At 44.2% G+C, this 26,165-nt stretch overlaps 1 protein-coding gene across 3 annotated transcripts in view; it reads left to right on the top strand.

Moving 5' to 3' along the window:
- The window catches only part of Uggt2 (UDP-glucose glycoprotein glucosyltransferase 2), a 159,552-nt gene that overhangs the window by 113,163 nt on the left and 20,224 nt on the right, over nucleotides 1–26,165 (top strand). For all 3 annotated transcript variants that reach the window (NM_001433035.1, XM_087586273.1, XM_087586276.1), the window contains 9 exon segments: nucleotides 4,588–4,746; nucleotides 5,304–5,389; nucleotides 9,173–9,257; nucleotides 12,222–12,304; nucleotides 16,707–16,802; nucleotides 17,674–17,758; nucleotides 19,977–20,159; nucleotides 23,458–23,618; nucleotides 24,516–24,630. In NM_001433035.1, coding sequence (NP_001419964.1) covers nucleotides 4,588–4,746; nucleotides 5,304–5,389; nucleotides 9,173–9,257; nucleotides 12,222–12,304; nucleotides 16,707–16,802; nucleotides 17,674–17,758; nucleotides 19,977–20,159; nucleotides 23,458–23,618; nucleotides 24,516–24,630 — 1,053 coding nt within the window.

Raw genomic sequence — 26,165 nt, 5'->3', positions numbered from 1 at the left:
CATAGCTCTCCCCCACAGCGTCCTCTGTTGGCGAATGCACAGAGGGACTTGTAACTTGGAACAGAGTAAATGTACACTGTGAGCAGTACGGCCATAAATATGATGATGTCTTCAGTGTTTCAGGAGCATACTCAGAGGCTGAGTCACATGGGCATTCTGTTTCTAGCACTTTGAAGGCTTTTCCTACTGGTTTCCAGAGTAGCTTCACATCTGAATTTCCACCATGGTGCCTACATACAGCTGCCCCAGCTTCTCCCCAGTATTCCCTGTCTGTCTTCCATGTGGAAAGCATGTGACTGGGTAGGACAGAACATCATCCAATGGTGAGGACACTGAGCATAGGTTGTTCACTAGCCATGGGACTGGCCAGTATGGCCACGTGCACTGACCGCTCAGTACTGTACACTTATCATCAGCCCATTTACTGATGTCACTGTTTCATGTTTCGGTAGTTAGGGTTTTGTCCTATTCTTCATTCTAGACCTTAATCCTCTGGGAACTCCACAGCTGGTAAATTGTGTATTTAGCAAAGATCCTGTCTTTTAGTTAGTTTCATTTAATCCCACTTGTCACATCTGAAGATGAATTCTCAGCTATGGGGTCTTTATCTGGAGCGCCTGTTTTGCTGACACCTTCCCTCTGTACTTTTATGTCCATTCAGAGTATTGACTCCTATAGAAAGGACTTTGATCCTTTTTAATTTGTTTTTTGTGCAGAGTGAGAAATAGAACTGTAGCTTTAACTTCTGATGAGGAGACCTAATTCTCTTTTTACCATTTGTTGAAGAGGCCACTGCCCTTTCTGTAGTAGACATTGGGCTATCTTTGTCAAAAGCCATGCTGGGTTAATTCTGGGTTCTCATTGCCAGGGCTTCTTCAACTTTTCACTCAGGATCCATTTACACCTGAGGAAATTCCACATGAGCCTGGCACCATGTACTATAAAATAGGTGTACAAATCCACATTTACCACTCATAAGTCACAACTTTATTTTTAACTAATTTTACCACTTACTGAAGATGAAGACAAATCTGCATCCTAGTAAGATGGACGTGCTTGTTTGTTTTCTTCTTTGAGTTTTACATTGTGAGGATTCGTGCTTGTGTGTGAGCACATATTCCACAGCGCGTGTCTAGAGACCGGAGGACAACGTGTAAGAGTTCTCTCCGTCCACGGTTATAATTGGGGCTCTTTTCCTGATTTCTTTCCTAACAGGATTATTATTGGAACATATGAAAACTACCGAACTTTTCTGTTGATTTTTTTTTCCATTCAACCATTTGTAGCATTTGTAAGGTCTAAGAGCTTTCTGAGCAGGCTGTAAGGTCTTTTATAGAGAGGATAACGTTGTCCGCAATAGACGTAAATGACTCCCTCTCCTCCTGTTGTCCCATTGCTCAGCTAGGACTTCAGTGAGAAGCACTGATTAGAAGTGAGTGCAGACTGTATTTTCTCCCTGATTTTAGTGGATATGTTTGAGTTTTCTCCAGCTAATGTAATGTTGAATATAGATTTGTTTTCTATAGGTCTTAATATTTTGAGCTATGTTCCTTCTCTTCTGACTTCCTTTTCTGTATCTATTGAGGTCAAATCATGTGATTGTGAGGAATATTTTCTATGTGTTGTTAAGAATTCTTAGACCATGCTCATCAGGGATCGGCCTGCCCTCCTCTTCTCTGCTGTGCACAGCTCCTCCACTGTTGATGGCAGCATAGCACTGGATTCATAAACTATGACTGGTTACCCTCCCTGTCCTGCTGTATGGAGGAGTTTGAGGACCACTGATGTGGGACTCATCACCATCTGGGTGGGAATTTTCAGGGGAGATGAAATCTTACTGCTTCCTGCAGCTCTGGGGGTTGGTTACGCTTGTGTAGTTTTAGCGGATTGTGTGTGTTGACAGAGGAGCCCACGTCTGGGTTCCCAGGTCAGCACAGCCGTTCAGGTGACAGTGCTCCGATGTCACTGGTATCTAGTAGATCGTTTTTGTTTTTCATTTCTAATCCATGTCTTATCTCTCCTTTGGTTGGCCACACTAATGGTTTGTCAATCTTCTTCATTTCCTTTTCAAGTATGAACTGTTTCATTTAATCTCTTGCTCTTTCCATCTCAGTCCACTCACTTCTAACTTGGTTCTGACCTCTTCCCCTCCTACTGATTAGCATCATCTTGTTTTCTGTTTTCCTAAGATTTCCTCGTTAATTTACTCGATATTTCTGTTTTAAAACTATAGGCCTGTGTTGTTAGGAGCTCCTCCCTCACTGAACTGCTTTCACTGAATCACCTAAGTTCATTTTCATTCAGTTGTAAGACGTTTTAATTCCTCTCATGATTTCTCAGCTGGCCACCCGTCATTCAGTGTGCTTCCCGTCCCCGTGGGCCTGTGTTTCTGCAGGTTTCATCCTTGATTTGTAGGGTCACTGCATTGTCACAAGGCTGAACACAGGGAACTACGCCAGCTTGCTTGTATTTGCTAAGACAGACTCTGTGTCCTAAACGTGGCATGTTTCAGAGAACACTGGATGGACTTCTGAACAGAGTGCCTATGCGTAGAACGTCCTAACGTGTCCGCAGACTCTGATAAGGCTTTGTTCCATGCTAATGCTTGCCCGTCTTTCATGTGGATGGCTTGTCTGCTGTCTGGATGTGATTCTGAAGTCATCCGCACTGTGTGAGGTGTGTCTGTGTGAGACTTGCTGTTTGTTCATTACACTGTGTACACAAAGGCTCAGCTCAGGCGTTTTAAGAATTGCAGTATTCTTTGTGTTCTCTAATCATCATGAAGTGACCTTCAATTCCCTGGAGAGAGAGAGAGAGAGAGAGAGAGAGAGAGAGAGAGAGAGAGAGAGAGAGAGAGAGAGTGGGTGTGTGTTTGAATTTTTATTTGCCTGAAAGGACTTATTCCATTGTTGCACAGTAACATTGTGTTTATCCTTACCAGTACAAGTATGATTCTTGCAAAAAAACAAATTGTTGGTTTAGGGATCTTTTCAATGACTTCTCACCTTGATTTTGACTGTCAAGAAAAGAGTTTCACAGACCTGTAGGACGCAGACCCAAGAGTCCTGTCTAGTTGAAATGCATTTCTGCTTAGTGATGACTCGCGTGTTGATCTTGTGTTGAGTCTGTCTTCCCGGCTTCAGCCTCTGCCCTTCCCTCCACCGACAACAGCTGCTGTGCAGTTCTTGCCTCTTGGGCCACTTCCTTCTTTTCTCCCCTCATTTCCTCCCTATCTCTTGTTGGCCTTTAAGGTATCTGATCTTGAAGTATGTATAAACTTTCTGTTACTATCTTTGGATTAAGCTATTGTTCTAACTAACAGAATAATAGGTTAAAATATACTGGATCTTTCCAAATTTTGAAGTAAGAACATTTTCAGGAACAAACTAACAAAGATACAGCACTCTCAAAAAGATTGACTGAAATTTTGGAGAAAATAGTCCTTCCTGTCTTCCTTTAAAACCACTCGAGCTTCTGTGTTTGTCATCTTCCTCCTAGAGGTCATGACCATGCACCTGCAGTAAGAAGGCGTGAATGTTGCCTGTAGGAATTTGGTTCATACGGTCCCCATGTGTGCCTTTAGCCTAAAGACTTTGCCTTGCAGTGAAATCCCTATTGACCCATTCACATAGATAGGTGGGATTTCCCTCTAACTCATCCCTGGTGCGTTCATCATGAACTGCTCTGCAAAAGGAAGAAGGCTAGAACTGTGCTGTGTTCATCATAAGAAAGCAACCTTTAGCTACAAGTAAGACTAAGAAGATATAAAATGATAAAATGTATGAAGAAAGTCTTAGAAAGGAAATTTGGGGAAGGAAAGTCCCTTTTGTCTTCATGATCAGTGAGGTCTCTTAACGGGGTCTAATGGAGTCTCATAAACAGAATGAACAGTATGTGTTATTAATATAACTTTAAAGATCCAAACTAGTGAATTTATCTCAGCAGCTTCACTCAGCCCCCAAGTACTCTCTGACCCAGGCAGTCTGCGAGCCGTTCCAGTGCAGCACCCTGTCAGGCTGCCCTGTCCTCACTCACAGCTCCCTTGGCTGGTCACTGCCACACCAGTTTCATACAGAGACCACCTATCTCACAGCACTTTTACTGTGGACTCAATTAAGTCACCCAATGAAAGAACACACCACACAATAACCTCTGATCCAACTAATAGGATATAATTTGCCCATCTAGACAGTACAAAATCCTGTACACACCCATCCCTTAAAAATAGTCCTAACACCTGCATCTATGCGCAGAGAAGAATCTTAATATCTGCTGCCATGTTCTCTCAGCACCTTCTTTGCTCTGACTTCTTCTCTCCGCTTCTCCCTTCCTTCTAAAACCTCTGTACCCATCTCCCTTCCTTCTCGTCCAATGACAGGCCTCGTTTATGTTGTCTGCCTTCACCTGCTTAATGACATCAACCTACATGGGGAAGGAAAAATTAGTCATGAACTTTTGTCTGGAAAAATTAGTGGTTCACTCATGTGTCAAAGACTTCAAGTTATAAACCAAAGAATATTATCTTACTTAAGAATTATCTCATTATGTATGATTCATAGTACCCATGCCACGATATGTCTTCCACAGATTGAGAGGAGTGTTACAGCAGAGTATGAACTAGAGCATCTGCTCCTTGAAGGACATTGCTTTGACATGACCACAGAACAGCCCCCGCAGGGCCTGCAGTTCACGCTGGGCACAAGAAGCAATCCTGACGTAGTTGACACAATAGTAATGGCCAATCTGGTAAGTGTTCTAAATATTCAGTTCACACTATTTAGCTTTGGGGGGAAATTCTTCAGTTTTCTGTTAGTGAAGATAAACTCCTCTCTACTCTTAAGATGTATTTTGCTTTCATTTCTGTGATGTGTTTATATAAACATCTGTATATGCAGGTCCCTATAGAGAAGATGGCATCAAACCCCTGGAGTGGGAGTCTAGGTGGCTGGGAGCTGCCCAGCTGCATACTGAGACTCAGACCGCAGTCTGCAGCAACTTTTACTAACTACTGGACATCTCTCCAGTCCCTAATGTTGAATCTTTAAGGAAGAAATTACTTTTAAAAATTGGAAGAATTGAGTCAGGCATGATGAAGTCCTGGCTCAAAACATGGAAAAATCATACTTCTAGATGTTTTTATACCTCTTGTAAAATCTTCTTCCTTGGAATTCATCTCTAGAATGTTCTTCCTCCACCCCTAACAAATATTTTTTAGCTAATCCACTTATAATCTTTAATGAATAATTGAATAATAAATATAATAATAATATAAATGAATAGTTTTCCCCGTTTCATCTTCAAAGGGATATTTTCAACTAAAAGCCAACCCAGGTGCATGGATACTAAAATTACGTGAAGGAAAATCAGAAGATATTTATGAAATAATTGGGTGAGTGATCCAAACCACTTTTAAAGCTTTATATGTAAATTCTTGTTTAGTGCTACATATCAGATTATCAAAATGGTAATTGCAACTATTTTGCTTAAAAATTATTAGGTCTGCTTATGTGCAGGATAACAGAAAAATGGCTTTTCAGGACATATGTATTCCATAGGATTTTAGCATAGATAACATGCACAGTAGTGAGATACTAACACACAACTGTGGCAGAAAATAAATAAAAACAAATACATAGAATACAACGATAGGAAGGATGGTTCCTATGGCCTGCCACCTCCTCCAACTGCTCCAGCATAACCTTGAGAAATCCTTTATTTGGAATAGTAAGAAGTAAGCACAACCCTCTTTGAGGCAAAAGGGAGGGGGATGGGGTAGAATGGAGACCAGTAAGGGGGATAACATTTGAAATATAAACAAATAAAATGATTAATAAAAAATAAGTAACCACAACTTTGCCCTGAACCCAAAAATCAAGCCCACCCCAATAAACCTAGAACCTGGGAAGGCCCTCATAGCCCCAGATTTTAAGCTATGCCCAAAAACTAAGCCTCTATACCTTGGCGTCAGATGGATCTCACAATCCCAATATCTAGATCTGTCTAGTGTACTCAGTCTTTATGTCTGACCCACTATGAGGCCTACTCAAGATATTACTATCAGTGGACCAGTCCCTCCAAATTCAGACTCTGCTTCCAAGAGGTTGAAGAGCTGTCTACCAGGAATAACACATAGAACAAATCTGAGAACCTTACAGAAAAAGAACTACCGCCTTTCCATGATTCCAAAATAACAAATCAAGAAGCCAACACTACCATGATATACACCAGCTGGATTTCTGTGCCCAGAGCTAAGCAAATGAACCATAAGATTTTCTGTAAAAGGTCATGTCTCAGTGGCTGTGCTTATTGAAAAAAATTAGCAAAACATCAGCATATTTCCCCCTTCAAGTTCTAGGCCCTTTGAAAATGTATGTGTCTGTTCAGCATCATCAGCCAGAACCATAGCTGCAAGAGAGTCTAGGGAATAGCCATTGCCGCCGACACCACCAAGGAGGAGGAAGAGGAGGAAGAGGGGGAAGAAGAGGAGGAGGAAGAGGAAAAGAGGAGAGAAGAGGAAAGAAGAAGAGAAAAAGAAAGTTTAGTAAGACATTTATGCTATCTCCTCCAAGGTCCAGATAACATAGCAGAAGGGAAATCAGAAAGAGTATGAAAGCCAGGGGTGGGGAGAAAGCCTATGGCATGTCATCTCCTGAGCAGTTCAGTTATTCGTTATTTTTCTGTTGCTGTGATAAAACACCATGACCAAAAGAGACTTAGGGGAAAAAGTTTATTTTGGATTATAGTTCTAAGGGATAGAAGTCCAACATGGCCGGAAGCACATCAGCTAGAGTAGGCACAGCCGCTGGAGTAGAAGCTGAGAACCCATTCCTCATCCTCTGTAAAGTACAGGAAACCCATGTTTTCCTCCCGGCCACCTAGTTTTCAACAAAAGCGACTCTGAGACTAATCACTTACTAATAAATGTCAGGCCATAAGCGTCTCTGATTGCTCTCAACTTGTTATCCTTTTTATTCTAACCTGAGTTCAGCAATGTGGCTGGTTTCCTCTCCTTGTCTTCTGCTCCTGAGAGTTCCTGGGGCAAACCTGCTTTTATTCTTTCCTGAGTTGAGCTACCTGCTGGTTTATGTCCTCAGAGGTCTGGTGGATCTCCCATACCTCTAACTGTTTCCTAGATTCTCTATCCCTGCTGGATGTCCCACCTCCCATTTCCTGCCTCAGTTCATCGGCCATAGGCTTTTTTATTGACAGATGATGCTTATAAGAGATTCTCTCTGCAGTCCTCAAACATGAAACTGATAGAGCTGACTAGAAGAGGCGTAAGACTGTAAACTGTTAAAGTCGCTCCCGGTGGCATCCTGCCTCTAGCACACCTCCTCTCCAAACAGCACCCCCAGCTGGGACCAAACACTCCATGCACGAGTGTGTGGGGGACATGTATCATTCAGTCACGAACATTCAACAGCCAGATCTATATACAAATGAGCCCGTCAACCCTTGCGTGTGAATGGAGGAGCCCCGTAACCTTACCACACACTGCTGAATTCTTTCTACTGACTCAGGGATGTGGCGAGCTATTGTGTCAGTTGTATAGGCACAGATGACCCCACCAGGTGCCAGTGGACACTCCCAGTCCAAAGGTCTCACAGGGTCACACAGCAATACCTAAATCCATGAATCTGAGAAAGGGACAGGTGGGGAAGAAGTGAGCTACTAAAGGAAAGGAGAAGAGAGCTGTAACAAGGATGTCGTAAGTACATATGTGAAACTGTCAAAACAGAAACTTAATTTTTTAATAAAAAATGTTTTTAGACTCCTGCAGTATCTGCTAGATTCTCATAATATACTGCACATTTCCACCACTATGGGCAATGAGGAACTTCTGGTGTGATTACTTCTTGGGTTAGACAGTCCACTCTGTTGGGCAAATTTATTGCAGATGAACATACAGATGAAATGCTTGAAATAACACTGTTGAGATAAATTGATGATTTTATGGAATGCCTGATTTGATATAAGCAGTTTTAGGAAGTTAATTTGATTTAAATTTAATCTTGGGATGTTACAGCAGTAGTTGATAGAAAGTTTAAAGTTAGAATCTAGAATGAAGTGTGTCCCTTCCTCATAGAATGGCAAGAGCTGCATGAGGTAGAAAAAGGAGTAGAGTGAGCTCTCGTCGTAAGCACACAGTTGTAGTAGCAAGGAAAATGGGCTGGAGAAAAGGTAATGACTAAAGAAAGCATGTACTCTAGGTTGGTCCTGAGTTCCTAGATCTTGTGATAAAGATGTGGTAACAAGTTTCTGCCGTGCACCATAAAGAGGAAGGTTATGAATAAAGAGTAAATAATTCTATTATGATTATTCAAAGCAGAGAAGAGATGATTAGTCAGTTTAACTGATCAAGACTTCAAAGATAAGATGTATGATAGATGATGACCTATTTCTTGGTAAATACAACTTGTTGTCAGCTAAGCATAGGAAAAACTTGCTACTATAGACTTTGCTTCTTAAACATTGTTCATCAATGACAAAAGAATTTTTGCTTTAGGGTTAGGTCAAACTTGTGAAAAAAAGATAGATGGGAAAATGTTTAGTTAAGTGTAAGCTTCAAAAGAAGAATACATAAATAAATAAACCTGCTGTAATTTCCCTTTATGTAATGATTTTAATCGATTTTTGAAAACTATGTTTTTGTAGTGATTGTTTTTAGAGACTATGTAACTTGTGACTATGAGGTAATTTTCTTCTTACACAGAAAACTCTGTCTTAGGTAGTATAAAATGCTAAGAAGAACAATAAAGTTGTTAGAGTCCACTTTGCTTCATCACCCAGTGTGTGCGTATGTGTGTGCGTGCGTGCGTGTGTGTGTGTGCGTGCGTGTGCGTGTAACTTTCCCCCCTTTCATGTCCCTAATCATTAGCTGCCATAGGCAGCAGCCTCCACCCCCTATCTGTTGCTCTCTGAAGCAACCCCTGTCAGCTGTTATTAACACCAACCCCAATCATGGATTCCACACTCACCCTGTGATACTGAAGCTTTGACAGATAATCTTAATTTCTAGTAATAAAACCTTAATTAATTATCTAATTTTATTAGTTTAGTATATATAAATTGATCATATGACACAAACAATTTTATTGTAAAGGAACTGTTTATATAATCAGAATTATAATGTCTTCTTGAGTAACCTGTGGACATTTGTGTTCTGCGTTAGGCATGAAGGAGCAGACTCTGAGACTGACGTAGGCAATGTCATTGTCGTGTTAAATACTTTCAAGAGCAAGATTCTGAAAGTGCAGGTATGTGAGGCTGACGCCTTTATACACCTTAATGAGCACCATTTTCCTCTTAATTTGGTTTTTATATCAACTAAAAATTTGTTTCCTGAATTCTTGCGTCGTAACTCAGCAGAAAGAAGAAAACGTTAAGGCTATGAAGGGGAGCTTTCAGACAAAATAAATGGGGTTTGTTTTGTAGATTTTGTTATATTAGAATATTTACTATTTCTACAACCAGATAGGGCAGCACATCAGCCTCTGTGGGTGAGCCAGGGGCACAGGTTGAAAGGTTGGCCCTGAAAAGAAAAGATAACGTTTTGTTCCTTAGGGACAGAGAACCGGTGTTGTATTGTTCTGGCTGGTTGGGTTCGGTTTGGTCTGGTTGTTTTGGTTTAGTTGGTTTGGTTGGTTTAGTTTGTTTTGGTTCGGTTGGTTTGGTGGTTTGGTTTGGTTTGGTTTTGAGATTGCGTCTCATATATAGCCCTGGCTAGTGCATAATTTGCTGTGTAGCCCTGGCTGACCTTAAATTCAATGAGGTCCTCCTGCCTCTGTTACCTGAGAATCTTCTGTCCCTTGTCCCTTTCCCTCCCTCATTAACCACCTCACAGAACTTTTATGTTGTTTTTAATATAGACATAGAATTTTAACAAAAACCTTTTGAAAGATGTATTATTTTTAATTACATGTGTCTGTTTCACAATCGAGGCATGTGAATGTGAGCAAATGCCTGCACCCCTGCAGTTGTAGACAGGGCAGAAGCACTGCACCCCTGCAGTTGTAGGCAGGGCAGAAGCACTGCACCCCTGCAGTTGTAGGCAGGGCAGAGGCACTGCACCCCTACAGTTGTAGGCAGGGCAGAGGCACCGCACCCCTGCAGTTGTAGGAAGAGGCAGAGGCACCGCACCCCTGCAGTTGTAGGCAGAGGCAGAGGCAGAGGCACTGCACCCCTGCAGTTGTAGGCAGGGAGAGGCACCGCACCCCTGCAGTTGTAGGCAGAGGCAGAGGCACCGCACCCCTGCAGTTGTAGGCAGAGGCAGAGGCACTGCACCCCTGCAGTTGTAGGCAGAGGCACTGCACCCCTGCAGTTGTAGGCAGAGGCAGAGGCACTGCACCCCTGCAGTTGTAGGCAGGGAGAGGCACCGCACCCCTGCAGTTGTAGGCAGAGGCAGAGGCACCGCACCCCTGCAGTTGTAGGCAGAGGCAGAGGCACCGCACCCCTGCAGTTGTAGGCAGAGGCAGAGGCACTGCACCCCTGCAGTTGTAGGCAGAGGCAGAGGCACTGCACCCCTACAGTTGTAGGCAGAGGCAGAGGCACCGCACCCCTGCAGTTGTAGGAAGCTGCACTTTTGCCCTTTCTTGTATGGCCTCCTCTTCTGAAAGGTTTATATTTTAAATTCTAATATTATCCTTGTTATCAAAAGACGAGGGATGGAGGAAAAAGGAAGGGAGGGAGAATGGAGGGGAAATGAAAAGGAGTTTTTAACCGTGGTGAGCATAGTTCCTCCTGTGAGTGAACTCCTGCTTAGAACTGGTGAGATGTGGCTGACAGACTGAGGACCTGACAGTGAGGGTAGCGTGCACAAAGCTCCCTGATGAGGAGGGCGCTGCTCACCAGGACATGCAGCACCTGAGCTGCCATTCTGACTTAGTTTACACTGAGGCCAATACAAATTAAAATACAAGACCTATATAAAGTAATATTTTCTTATAATACTACTTCATCAGCATAAGGGTGAGACATAATAAATTTCTTTCATTAGCCCAAATTTTTATCATCAAATAATCCAGGGAATTATTAACCTTCAACTGATACTAAACTAAAGCCTGATGCATGTGATATACAGCTATCTGGCATAAATATCCATACATTTCTGGAATAAGATTACAATGAACTGCAAGTCAGATTTTTCTAGAAGCCAGCACATGGCAAAAACAAAAAACAAACAAAAAAGTCACATTCAGATTCCACATATGAGAATTCTTGATAAAGGGTCTGAAATGATTGTGCTTACATAAATAATAAGCATCCTTGAATATAGATTCCTATTTTTAAAAATCTAGCAGGGTTAGAAATCTATGTGATATTAGGTTTGTATTTTAAAGAGAGCCTTTGAAACTGAGGAATAGAACACCAAGGCTAAAAATTCGGTGACTGGAGACTAGAGAGACTTCCCAGCAGTTAAAGGCACTTGGTGCTCTTGCAAAAGAACTGGGAGCTGTTTCCTGCACCCACATCAGTTGGTCCTAACTCCCAGTTCCAGGTTATCCAATGCCTGCTGGCCTTCTGGGTGAACTACCAGGGTGTGGCGCATATATATATATATATATATATATATATGTGTGTGTGTGTGTGTGTGTGTGTGTGTGTGTGTGTGTGTGTGTGTGTATGTGTATGTATATGTATATATGCATGTATATATATGCATGTATAACCTCATGCAAGCACACACGCATGCATACACTCGCATACAGACACATAAATAACATTTAAAAACAAAATAATGTACTGGCTTGCTTGCATGTGCTTGTGGAAAGAGCAAAATGCAAGACAGATAATTACATTTTACTTAACTAGAGAAATATTTCTTTTGTCTGCAAATACCAAAGTGAGAGTCAGAGAGTAGGAAGGAAGAGCTATTAGCACACTTGTCATAGTGTGCGCGAAACTGATAAAGTTGTTGGAGAGGGTTTTAAGAGTGTTTGTTGCAAATGTACTGAAAAATAAAGAGAAATAAAAAAGGGTATTACCACAGGAAGAGGAAGGAGAACTATCATTACAAAGAATAAATAATTCTCAAGCCAGTAGTAAGTTGGTAAAATCTTAGACCCAAGCGGAAGTGTGTTTGTCAGCACAGAAGTCGCTACCGTTTCTTACGCAATTTTTTTCTGCAGAATTGATGAATTTCTAAAGGTTTCTTGTTTTATATGGCATAGTTTATAATTAACCAGTTAAATTCTAAATGTTCTCTTCGCCATGTTATCCAGGTAAAGAAAAAATCAGGTAAAATTAAAGAAGATGTCCTTGCTGATAAACATGAAGATAGAGGCATGTGGGATTCAATTAAAAGGTAATTATCAATTATCAATAACTGGAAATACTTTAATGACATAACTTGATTGATTACTGAGGAAACTCGCAGGTAACAAAGATCTAAGTAAATAAAGCACAGACTCTCCCTCCTCTGCCAGGAGCCGTAAGAGAGAGACATAAATGCCGACATAAAACCCGGAGCTGGCTGGAGAGAGGCTGATGGGGTGAGAGGAAGAGAAGAGAGCAGTGAGAGCACAGTGTGTACGTGCATAAAGTACCCAGAGATTGATGGCATTTACAGAAGGAAAACCTGGAGCTATAAAATAGCTGAAAACATGTGTGTGTGTGTGTGTGTGTGTGTGTGTGTGTGTGTGTGTGTGTGTGTGTGTACCCAAGATCACGACTGGTGGACCTTGAGAGTGGAAGCAAGAATAGACAGCTAGGTTCTGAGAGCCCTCAGGCAGCAGTGAGCACAGCAATACACTCTGGAGGCAGTTTCAGTGGGCAGCTCATTTTAATGGAGAAAGCAAAGGCTGTTTAAACCTTTAGGGGTGAGTAGGGGCTATTGCTGCTGTTGGGGTGAGAATACATCATTCATTGGCTTGGGCCAGAGCACTGGGGATGCCTCATCTGCATAAGGAATTTCAGGTGCTTCTGGACATGACCTTATAAGAGGAAAAGAAGTTTAGTTGGGGATTTAGCTCAGTGGTAGAGAGCTCGCCTAGCAAGCGCAAGGCCCTGGGTTCGGTCCCCAGCTCCGAAAAAAAGAAAAAAAAAAAAAAGAACTATACAGAAGTTTAACCTGGGTACCAGGCTTTGTGACCTCCTCCAGTGGGCAAAGGTGGGGACACCAGGCTGTGTGCACCAGAACATGCAAGCCTGAAGTGGGGGTGGTAATCCTGCTCCTGCCAATCTCAGGATGAGATTTCCAGGGTTTGTACACACCACCACCCGACTCTTGCTCCAGGCATACTCCTCCGGGTCCCATGGCTCCCTGACTCCACATACATGCATGTGTGCATACATGTATCTCCAGCTGGAGGAACCGCAGGAAAGACTTCCCAGAGTATGGCTAAGACTCTTCCTACAGGAAAGAGGATGTTCACAGGTCGACGTAGAGTGAAGGTACCTTGGTAGTTGAAGAAACAGTAGGTGTGATCCTCAAAGAGCAGAAGGTCGTCCAGCATGGCTGTCACATGGTGTGTGATAGGACGTGTGTGAGGCATGAGGTTAATTTAGGGCTTTGGGTGTAGTTCTGCAGTAGAATGCTTACCTAGGATGTGTGAAGCCCCAGGTCAATCTCCAGCACCACAAAGGGGCAAGAGGGTGACCAGGAAGAGAAGGTTTGGTTCATAGAATCCAATACTATGTCTAGACATGACAGTGTCATTTGATGGTCTGGTCTGGAAACTTTGTCCATCTCTTAATTCTCCTCCTCCTCTGCCTCCTGTTTCCAGGGAGATTTTTTAAAATAAAGTTTTACTGTCCAGTGGAGAGCAGTTAGCTCTTTGCTAAAATACCAACAAAAGTTCCACAGCTAATCCAGTGCCAAACCATCACCAGGTTTCCCAGGCTGAACTGCATCCTTCAACTGTCCATGGTTGGGTCAGATGCTGTCCTTCAGAGCCTAGAACAGGCCTGTCCCACATGGACCTCCTACAGTGAAAGTGGAGGAAGAGTGGTTCCTCAAAAACACCAACTTGCAGCTAGATTGGGAAAGGAAGGCAGGCTACAAAGGAAGTTGTTTGGTATAGATCAATTTTATGGAGAGTCTGTTGTAGAAATGTGAACCTTCTCTCATTTTGTTCTGTTGCTGTGAAACATCATTATCAAGACTTGAGGAAGGAAGGGCTCCTTCCTCGCACTGCCAGGCCATAGTCCATCATGAATGGAGCAGGGCAGGAGCTCACACAGGAGCTTGAAGCTGAAACCATGGAGGAACACAATTTGCCGTTTTGTGTTCGTGTTAGCCAGCCTTTCAGGTCTTCCAGTGTGAGGAATGGCACTGCCCACAGTGGGTGGGGTCCTTTTATATCAAATAATAATCAAGATTGTACCCCGTAGACATGCCCACAGGCCAGTCCTTCAATTGAGACTCTGTTCTTAGATGACTATAGTCTGTGACAAGTTTACAGTTAAAGCTAACTAGAACAGAACTTTATTTGAGTTTATAAATGTAAACTTTTGGTCATCTTGATCAAAGATAAGAAACTTTAAGCCAAATAGATTGAACATCCTAAATAAATTTTGTTGTCATGCAGTTAGAAGCACTTCCACCATTTTGGATTTGGCCCAATTCGTGTCTCTTTTTCTATGGCCTACTCTATGTTAACTAGAATTGTATTACTCTCCCATGTAGCCACTCTCTTTTCAGAAATTACAGGAAAAGGGGTTGCAGAATATTTCTAAATTTACTGTTATTGTTGTATGCACGTGGGTGCTTCCCCCTAGTATATCTGCACACTATATGACCCCTGCAAAGGCCAGAGCAGGTGCTGGGTCCCCAGAGATGGAGTCACAGGCACTTGTCACTTACCATGTGGATGCTGGGAACTGAATCTGGATCTGCTGCCAGAGTAGCCAGTGCTCTTGTCCTGACATGACTTTCTTTTTTCATTTTAAAGATTTTATTTTATGTATGTGAGTACACTGCAGCTGTCTTCAGACACACCAGAAGAGGGCATCAGATCTCATTACAGATGGTTGTGAGTCACCATGTGGTTGCTGGGATTGAGCTCAGGACCTCGGGAAGAGCAGTCAGTGCTCTTAACCACTGAGCCATCTCTCCAGCCCCTGATATGACTTTCTAACCCCAAGAAAAACATGTTTTATAAAAGAAGTACTTTTCAAATCTCAGTCACTATCAGTAATATACTTATATAAAACTTAGATTTTTGAGTTATATAAAATAATCAGCATTCAATATATATAATGGATATCCCACATTAATTCATTCAGTTCTTTTGAATTTTTTTGCATTTTTTGTTTGCTTATCTGGTTTCATTGCTTTCTGTTTGTTTGTTTGTTTGTTTGTTTCCTTTGATTGGAATAGTTTTTCTCCTCACATTCGGATCATGGTTCCCCTCCCTCTACTCCTCCCAGTCTCTCCCCACCTCCTCTCCCATCTGAGCCACTCCCTTTCTGTCTCTCATTAGAAAACAAACAGGCTTCTGGGGGATGATAATAATAAAACAGAAACCTAACACATAGGAATTAGACAAAACAAACAACCGGGAAAAGAGCCCAAGAGCAGACACAGGAACTCAGCCGCTCGTTCACACACAGAGACCCACACAGGCTGTGTGCCACTGCCGCCCCCTCTGTGAACTCTGTGAACTGTGAGCTTTGCCCCTGCTGAATCAGCGGTCTGCTCTCTTAGTGTCCTCCGTCCTCTCTGGCTCTGAGACTCATTTTTTTCTTTTCAGACAAGTTCTCTCACTCACTGTGTGGCAGAGGCAGCCCTTGAACTCATGGCCATCTTCCTAAGCAGTCACTTTTTTTAAAAAAAAGGAGTGTGTGTCATGCTCCCGAGTGTGTGTATGTGTGTATGTGAGTGTGTGTGCGTGCGTGAGTGTGTGTGCGCGTGCGTGCATGCACCACAGGTGTACAGTGTTCTCAGAAGGAAGGAGTCAGATTCCATGAAGCTGGAGTTATGGGTGATTGTAAGTTACCCAGTGTGGGAGCTGGGAACTGAACTCAATAGAGAAGCAGGACGTGCTCCAGCCCACCAAGTAGTAACTTTTGTGTGTGATATTAGATCTGCACAGAGTCAGTCACACTCTGTCCATCAGTATCAGGGTTGTTTTCTGAGGCAGGCAGGGTCTCTCACTGACCAGAGCTCGCTGTGTGTCAGACTTGCTAGCACCAAGCCCCCAGGTTCTGCTTTCGCTTCTGCCCAACCCTGGGATCCCATTGCTTTACCTGGCCAGGGGATCCAAGCCCAGGTCTTCATAGAGCAGAGCAGGCACCATGCCCATTGATTGAATCTTTTTCTCAACCTCTGTAGGCATTTTTAAATAATGTTTTAGAGGAGCGAGCGTGCCCCGTGACCAACATTCACATTCCTGCTCTAGTCCCAGAAACCCTGTTGTCCATAACTAACATTTCTGCTTCCTGAATTGTCTTCCCAGAGTACCAATCCCATTTAGGATCCAGTACATGAGGTACGAACATGGCAGGCCGTACTCCGTACTCCATTCTCGGTTCTCAAGAGCCCTCAGAAGTCACAAAGTATCACCTAAATATGGAGAATGGAAAAAGTTTGATTTCGTCCCATGTCAAACTTCAAATGAGACCATCACATTTAATATAAATATCTCGTGGTTGTCAGCACAGATGGTTATTAATATAATAGTACTTTGATGCATATTGTTTACATGTATACACTTGTAATATATGATGCACTAAGTGTATCCACCGTCCTGTGTTTTTATTGCAAGCTTCACAGAAAGTCTGCAGAAAGATGGCAGAAAGGACAACAACATCCTAAACATTTTTTCAGTTGCCTCTGGCCATTTATATGAGCGGTTTCTACGGTAAGTGACAGTTTCTAAGACTGTCGGAAAGTTACACATCCACGCAGCTCAGAATTCAACAAAATGAAAGAATGAACTTCCAAAGGAAGTGAGCTTTCTCCCTGTTCCCGCCATGGTATTAGCCTGCCCTCATTCCGGCCTTATTATCGTTACTTATACATTTTGCCAGAGGCCCCTAAAGGAGCAAGTGCACTGTTTCCGTAAGTTCTTCTTATTAATAAATATTACCGACGCATGCACTAGTCAGCATCGCTTCTTACATGTAAGTTTTAAAATACACTCACAGTTTGTTTGGTTTGATTTAGAATAGTTTTCATTAATGTTAGAAAAATGCATTGTATTTAACAAGATGATAAATAAGAAAAATATATACAGTAAATTTTCCCTTCCCCATGAAGGAATATCATATTTGCAAAAAGAAGGAAGTCAGATAGGAGAAGAAGATAGTATTCAAAATTCAAAGAGTATTTTTCAGAGTTTATATAGAAGGATCACACAGAATGCCTCAGAAATACTTGAATTATGGTCCTGATGATTTGAAGAGTACTTTCAGGGTGCTTGACTCTTCTTTGCTGAGAGGCCTTGATAAAGCAGCCATATGGTGGATGTCCAGCCCTTCCTCTTGAAAGGCCTCCTGTGTATCACGCAGACACAGCCAGAGCTGGGCGTTAGCTCAGTATGGACCACCTCACAGGAGCTTGGCGACATTTGCATCCTTAATCCTTACACACTGCATATCGTAACGCCATAATGCTGGAAAGTGTTCCACTTTAATTCTGCATAATTCACAGTGTGCATTCATACTTCATCACGGAAAGGCCTTTGAAAGGTTGGAGGTTACCTTAGATTTGTTTTCTTGTCTTTTGCGTAGGATTATGATGCTTTCTGTTCTGCGGAACACCAAAACACCAGTGAAGTTCTGGTTCCTGAAGAATTACCTCTCGCCAACATTTAAAGTGAGCACGGTGCTACTTTACAGTGTGGCTGACGCTTGACACTAAATTCTTTGTTGCCACTGTAATCTCTTCAGAGGTTTTCCTCTTCAGTGTGAGGATTTTAGTGTGTGTTCACCAGATGCGGCATGGGGATAGGAAGCCTGGGGACCGAGGTGACAGTCACCGTGTCATCCTCACAGATGACAGCAACCTTGCTGCACTTCGTGGCAATAATAATAATAATAATAATGCCTGTTCAAAATAGTGTTTTCCTTCTGAGGTGCTTTTTCTCTCCGTTTCTCCCTCGGAAGATGCTTTCGTGCAACAGCAAGCAGCGACAAGTGCACAGCACCCCGTGCCTGTGGCTTTGGTCCGCTCTCATTAGAACACGGTTCCTCAGTAGCAGGACCTCCCTCCAGCCCGCAAGGTCACTGTACCAGCTACCTGTCTGCCACAGCTCTACAGCAGCAAGGCAGCAAGCAGTGGGTGTGGCTGGGGCAGGAGGGTAAGCCACAGGTTTGAAGCAGAGAGGTCACCGCTTGAAGTGGCACAAGCCTTTAAACACTGCAAGCCACCTCCCGTGACATACTTCCTCCAAGAGACACATCTCCTAGGCTCCCAAACTGCAGACATGTGACTCTAGGTCATCTTAAAACCTCCACAGACACCTGACTTCCCTCACCGACTGCTAACGCTCTCTTGTCACTGTGAAAGCCACAGGCCACTCATCTGTCACTCTGTCCTCACCTCCATCTTCCCCCCTGGCTCTGCCTTCTGAAGTGAACAACAATTTCATTTCCTTTTCTACCATCATCTCTAAGCTGTAAGGTTTTGGGGAGCACGATTTAGGTGGTATTGGGGGTTGCCACTCACAGCATCCACAGCATATAGCTATGTGCTGTGTGGATTTTTTAATATGTATTGTTGAATATTTGAATTTTTCTAATTGCTTCGTACACTTTATATGAACAAAATTACTTCCAGCAGCTGTCTAAGCCATATTTCAATATTTTAATACATAGATAAAATAGATCCTTATAGAATTAAGAAAATAATTCTTTATATGTAAAATACTTTAAATTTCCAGTATTTAAAAAGTCGGATAAATGATCAAACATTGCCTTTAGGCTCCATTCCCCTGCTGTTCCCAGAGGGTACAGTCCCTGAGGAGGCAAGAACTGGAGGGGGTTATGGAGGGGAAGCAGGGAAGGGCAGGGGAGAGCAGGGGAGGGTAGGGGAGGACAGGGGAGGAGGGAGGGCAGGGGAGGGCAGGGGAGGAGGGAGGGCAGGGCAGGGTAGGGGAGGGTAGGGGAGGAGGGAGGGCAGGGGAGGACAGGGGAGGGTAGGGGAGGGTAGGGGAGAGCAGGGGAGGTGGGGGAGGGCAGGGGAGGAGGGAGGGCAGGGGAGGAGGGAGAGCAGGGGAGGGTAGGGGAGGACAGGGGAGAGCAGGGGAGGGCAGGGGAGGAGGGAGGACAGGGGAGAGCAGGGGAGGGTGGGGGAGGGCAGGGGAGGAGGGAGGGCAGGGGAGGAGGGAGGGCAGGGGAGGAGGGAGGGTAGGGGAGGACAGGGGAGGGCAGGGGAGGAGGGAGGGCAGGGGAGGGCAGGGGAGGAGGGAGGGCAGGGGAGGTACTGGAGACCTCAGCCAACAGGTGAGCCCAGTGAAAAACAGGTTAAGTGGGGAGAGCAGTGGCTACTTTAACCTTTGGGAAGTGGAGAGAGGCTTTAGGGGTCAGTGTGCTGGGGCTTTGGTGCCTGGACTGCTTCATTGACATTTGGGGAGGTCCGGGTGCTGCCTGACCGGACAGATAAGGAGAGGAGTTTAACCTGGCGCCTCTACCTCACCTCATCTGGTGGCTGCAAAGGTGGGGGGAGTACAGGAGTAGGACTCCTGTGCCTGGGACATGCAGGCCCAGGGCAGGCAGGGAGCAGCCCTCACTCCTGCTGCCTCTGAGACCACGTGTCCAGGGTTAAACATGACTGGAGCACACGCCTGCTTGGGACCAGCCTCTCCCTGTTCCCTGGTTCCCAGGCCCCACACAGCATCTGATCCACCTGCCACCTGGTTCCAAACAGGAAGTGGTCGAGGGGAGGTTTGTGTGTTGCACTCTTACTCCTGTACACACACAAACGTTCAGTTCGGGAACACGTTATTCGAGGAGTGTGTAGGCAGTCTCCCATTAGTTTATAGTGGTTTACAGTAAGCTTCTTCTGAACGGAATTGCTTGTTGTGTGTGTTTAGGAGGTGATCCCTCACATGGCTAAGGAATATGGATTCCAGTACGAGCTTGTCCAGTACAAGTGGCCCCGCTGGCTGCACCAACAGAGCGAAAAGCAGCGGATCATCTGGGGCTACAAAATCCTTTTCCTCGACGTCCTTTTCCCACTGGCTGTGGACAAGGTCATATTTGTTGATGCTGACCAGGTAAGAAGAGCGATTACTTTCATGCTAAACTTGCTTTGCATCTAACTGAACATGAACACAGGGATTCACATTGCTCATTTACTGTCACTGTTGCTTCTTAAACATACAAGACATACTTGTTATATCCACTAAGTACCTTGCGCTTACAAGCACACTGGCAGAACATCGGCAGACTTGAGGGTGTGACAAGAAGTGTAGGACATGGCAGTTCCTATCTGAAACAGCCATCATTGTCGTGTAGTTTGGCAAGTAAAAGCAAGACGTGTGTGTATTAGTCGTTATAAAACAGTTGCATGCACCTGTGCGGGGGTGAGGGCGTTTTCTTCTGAGCTGCTGTCTTGCTGGGATGAGAAGTGTAGCTTTGAACATGACCCTTCTGTCCTGGGCCCACTATCAACAATTTAACAGTGAGGCCGTCAAGTTTCCATATGTCTGTAACTTACTTAAAGAAAGGCTCTAAATTTGGGTAGAAAAAAATTAAAAGCCACCTTAATTTCAAACCCTGTATCTATAAAAGCTATGGATTTCCGTTTAGCTCATGTCAGGACCTTTTCATCATTAATCCTGAAAGTATGTGGAAAATGTACGGAATTTCTGATACACTAACTTGTAAGTGTAAGTGTGTATAAAGTAAATGCACATGGTACAATTTACATATCAAGGACAAAAGTGCATTATTTTCAAGTTCTCTATCAGAATTTGTTTATAGGCAGTGAGTGGGGCAACATCTCTTTGTAAGTCCAGCTCTTGAGAGAGAGGCAGGAGGACAATGAGCTCAATGCTGGACCCTCTGGAAACAGAAGACAAGGTTGGGAGGTGTTGGGGGGGGGCACCTGCAGGGAATAGAGCAGGCAAAGAGAGAGGGAGGTTAGGGAGCCTCATCAGTGGGGGAGGGGAGAGCAGCAGCAGAGGGAGAGGGTAAGACTTGGTCTTAGGAGATGTGTGTTTTAGTAGCTGACCTGCCTTCTGAGCTGCTCTGAGGTGAGAAACTGTTTTGTGCTTCATTGTAAAACAGCAGGGGATTAAATGAAAGAATTTATTGCTGGTGCTCCTTTCTTGGAGTCAGCCAAAAACCTCTCTGGCTGAGCTGGTTAACTCTTTGTGAACCAGAGAGGAAGGAAAGAAAAATAATTAGGATGCTGTGTAGAGACAAATATGCACAGACACATATACATTCAAATAGTCATACTCCCCACACTCTGGCCGGGCCAGACTCACAGTCAGCTCCACACAGATTCATGCATGCTTACACACATACACATATACCTGCACACGAACATACAGACAGACAGACATGCTCACTGGATGAATGGATGGATGGATGGATGGATGGATGGATGGATGGATGGATGATGGATGGATGGATGGATGGATGGATGATGGATGGATGGATGGGTGGATGGATGGATGGGTGGGTGGATGGATGGGAGGGTGGGTGGATGGATGGGAGGGTGGGTGGGTGGGTAGATGGATGATGGATGGATGGGTGGATGGAAGGGTGGGTGGGTGGATGGATGGATGGATGATGGATGGATGGGTGGGTGGATGGATGGGTGGGTGGGTGGGTGGATGGATGGGAGGGTGGGTGGATTGGTGGGTAGGTGGAAGGGTGGGTGGGTGGATGGATGGATGGGCCAAGCTCCCCAAGCCATACCAACAACTTTATTACTTTTCTCTGACAAAAAGTTCTTTAGAAAATCACCTCAGAGATAAAATGTTTGATAGAATGTTGATACTAAGTTCAATGTAGTGTTTCATTATAATATACTCATTAGAAGTTTAAAGCAACAGTTCTGTCATGGCCTTGCCTTATCATAGTACACACCTGTGCCTTTATACTTGGATGGACCTAAATGTTTTTCCTTGAACACAAATTTGTCCCAAATCTATTTCTCTTTTTAGAGTGATTATGAAAGCTCATTGCATTTCTTACTATACAGACTTTACCTACTCTTCTGAGGAATGGGGACATTCTATTCTTGATTCTAACTTCATTACATCTTTCTAGCAACTAAGACCATTTCTAAAAACTTTCTTCCTAAAATTATTTGAATCATGTCAGGAATTCTATAGAATTATTATCTATTTGTCTATATAGCATCACTACAAGATAGTGCATCTTCATAGGTCTGCAGAAATCTGCTCATTAGGGTGGGTCAGTACCTAGTGAGCATTATATATGTGATAACAACAGGAAAGGCACATTAACAGCAGGAATCTTCCCTGAAATGAATTCCCCTGGTCCGTGCCTGTAGGAGCAAATCCATCGTAGATTCTATTCCAAGACAGACTCACCTCAGGAAGATCACCTGCAGGTTTTTAGCTTCTCCTTTGGCTCCTGACAGGAAATAAGGACATGACTTACCCTCCTATGCTATTACTCTGTTCCAGGTTGATTTTGAGCATTGGTACAAACGTTACTGCAGGGAAGGCAAGTGTAGTATAAGCCCTGCCATGAATACTGAGTTAGTAAAACCCTCCTGAGGGCCGTGGAGATGGCTCCACAGGCAAAGGCTCTGCTTGCCTGACTAACCTAGCATGACCTGTTCAATCCCTGAAACCCAACAAAACTGGAAGGATGACCTCCATCCTCAGGCAGACCCATGCAGAAGATCACACTCAGTCTGGGGGAAGAAAACTTCAAAGAGATTAAGATTTTAACATAAAGTTCTCTCACCTTCGCTCAGCATTTTCACTAGTATTCTTCAAGCAGGCTTGAGACAATTAAGTAAAACAGGGCTGGAGAGAGGGCTCACCCACAGTCAACAACTCCACTTCCTGGGGAGCCAGTGCCCTCTTCTGGCCTCTGTGGGCATTGCTCAACATGGCACAGACACAACTTGCAGTCATACACATTAAATAAATGTTTTTTTAAAAAAAATGAAAACTTAAAACTAGTTAACGTTTTCATTTAAGCTACTCTTCAAATCAAGACTGACTTTATTATTCAAATTCATATTTTCCAATATACATTCATACATTGAGGAACTAAGTGTCATGCGCTTTAGTGATAGTTAACCCCTTCCCAAATCGTGTTCTATAAACTAGCTTGCCTATAAATGATATGACTATGTATTCCTACTGGCAAGACCACAGTTATACAGGTAAGGAACATAAAGTTTATGTTTCTTTTAATTTGTAAGAACAAGGAAGAAAAACCACTGTGTGGTAAATTCACGTTGTATGCTGGTGTGTGGAAGACCACCTTCCATTACTGTGCACTGAGGTGATAACTGGAAACTCCCATGGAAAGCGTGCACGCTGCTGTGCCCTGAACAGAGACACTCTTCTTCCTCAGATCGTGAGGCATGACCTGACAGAACTTCGAGACTTTGATCTGGATGGAGCTCCTTACGGATATACTCCGTTCTGTGATAGCCGCACTGAAATGGATGGATACCGTTTCTGGAAGACGGGATACTGGGCATCACATCTCGTAAAAAGGAAATACCATATCAGGTAAGGCAGTGCGTGTCCTCTGCATGAGTGACTAGCATGTACATTCACACTCAGAGCTGAGTGTGTGCATGTGTGAAGTCCCTGGTGTACATGAACTCATAAGAGTTCCCTCGCCATCCCCATACCCTGCGGTCTCTGCGTCATAGGTATGCAAACTGAGGCAGCCCACACTCGGTGACTTGCGCAGGCTTTCCTTGCCCAGTACTTAGTTGAACCATGAGTTGGAACCAAATGATAGAGTTCAGGAGTGTGCACCTAAGTGCTGCAAGAAGTAGGTTTGGTTTGTCCAAAACCAAGTGCAGATGCTGTCTTCTAACAGTCACTGGTTTGTAGGGGTATGACTTCCATGAAAACTTGGAAATGTTTGAGATGACCCTAAAATATATATGTATTGCCATAGTTCTAAAAGACCGCAAAGTCTGCAAAAATACCAGAACATTGGACTCAAATGTATAAAGAAATATGTTAGGTTCTAAGGTACCTGTGCTGGTTTGCTTTCTATTGCTATGGTAAACACCATAACTAAAAGCTCCTTAAGGAAGAAAGAAAGGGGTGTGTTTGATCTTGCTGCTTCCAGTCCATCATAAAGGGAAGTCTGGACAGGAACTGCAGCAGAGAAACACTGCTTCCTAGCTCACGAGCCACAGCTTGGCTGTATACCCTCCCGCACAGGGGCAGCACCACCACAGGGCTGGACACCCTCCATCAATCATCAGACTCACTCACAGGCTACTAGAGGCAAGCTCTCTGCCATTCCTTCTCCCCAGGGGACTCTCGCTTGTCCCAGGCTGACCACAGAACTAAACAGCACAGCCCGTGTGGTCCTCCGCTGCTATGAACAACCCCTGCAGGAGAGCCACATACACACAGACTGTTAAGGAGTGTTCCCTTTTACAGCGCCTTATACGTGGTGGATCTTAAGAAGTTCAGGAGAATTTCAGCAGGTGACAGGCTCCGGGGCCAGTACCAAGCTCTTAGCCAAGATCCAAATAGTCTTTCAAACCTAGATCAGGTAAGTAAACGTTTATGACAAATATATTTTAATGACTAAATATACATTTGTATATAATCTGTTTCAATATCCTTCATACAAAGTTGTTTCTTTAACACATCTTTTTCAATCTTGTCCTGTTCATGCAAATACCTCATTTTGCTCAGAATTTCCTATTTGAAGCTCAGTATTTCTTCTAGCACTATTCTCACTTTTCCCTTCCCAAATCTACCCCTTCTTCTCTGTGGCCTGTCTCACTTCCTTCTCTGCGGCCTGTGTCATTTCCCTCTCTGAGACCTGTCCCATTTCCTTCTCTAAGACGTGTCTCACTTCCCTCTCTGTGGCCTGTGTCATTTCCCTCTCTGAGACCTGTCTCACTTCCTTCTCTGTGGCCTGTGTCATTTCCCTCTCTGAGACCTGTCTCATTTCCCTCTCTGTGGCCTGTGTCATTTCCCTCTCTGAGACCTGTCTCACTTCCTTCTCTGTGGCCTGTGTCATTTCCCTCTCTGAGACCTGTCTCACTTCCCTCTCTGAGACCTGTCTCACTTCCCTCTCTGTGGCCCGTCTCACTTCCCTCTCTGAGACCTGTCTCACTTCCTTCTCTGTGGCCTGTGTCATTTCCCTCTCTGAGACCTGTCTCACTTCCTTCTCTGTGGCCTGTGTCACTTCCTTCTCTGAGACCTGTCTCACTTCCCTCTCTGAGACCTGTCTCACTTCCCTCTCTGAGACCTGTCTCACTTCCCTCTCTGTGGCCCGTCTCACTTCCCTCTCTGAGACCTGTCTCACTTCCTTCTCTGTGGCCTGTCTCACTTCCTTCTCTGTGGCCCGTGTCACTTCCTTCTCTGTGGCCCGTCTCACTTCCTTCTCTGTGGCCTGTCTCACTTACCTCTCTGAGACCTGTCCCATTTAGTTGCCTTACTTCATTCGAGTCATGGCATACAGTCCTTCACATGCAGGCAAGCCCCTCTTCCTCTTATCTCTTGTGTGCTCGTTCATCTTCAGTAAAACTCATTCTCCAGTGTCTACCTGTAAAGTGGGAATTTCTGGTTTCTTTGGAGACTCGGGGATAATGATGTTTTGCAGGGGCCGACAGGTGAAGGAGCAGTTTGCTGAAGCAGACACAGGTGTAAGGATGATGTTTAGAAAGAATATAGAGGACCCTTCCGGTTTGTGCCTCTACCCGGAGCTGACCTGGGTCCACAACTCTCTGAACCCAAATCCCCTGGAGGAAAGAGCTGGATTTCCATAAGTGCAGACAGTTCAGAGAGCTCAGGGGGAGACCACTAGTCCTAGCCCAAGAGGAACCCTCCTGGAGCCCTCGGGACACACAAACACAGGAACACTCTGGGACAGGACGCTTCCAGTTTCTGCCTGTGCCCAGAGGTAACCCAGTGACATAGCTCTATGTACCCAGAACCCACTGGGAGAAAGCAGGTCTACAGGAGTGCTGACACACAGGCTTATAGGAGGGTCAAGCCACTGTCAGAGACAGCGAGACCAGCTACCACCAGAGACAACCTGATGGCGAGAGGCAAGCACAGGAACCTAAGCAACAG

This window comes from Rattus norvegicus, chromosome 15, assembly GCF_021556685.1.
Source record: "Rattus norvegicus strain SHRSP/BbbUtx chromosome 15, alternate assembly SHRSP_T2T, whole genome shotgun sequence".
In the NCBI taxonomy this organism is placed as follows: domain Eukaryota; kingdom Metazoa; phylum Chordata; class Mammalia; order Rodentia; family Muridae; genus Rattus; species Rattus norvegicus.
The sequence above is the reverse complement of the archived record's forward strand: the minus strand, read 5'-3'. Positions and strand labels throughout refer to the sequence as shown.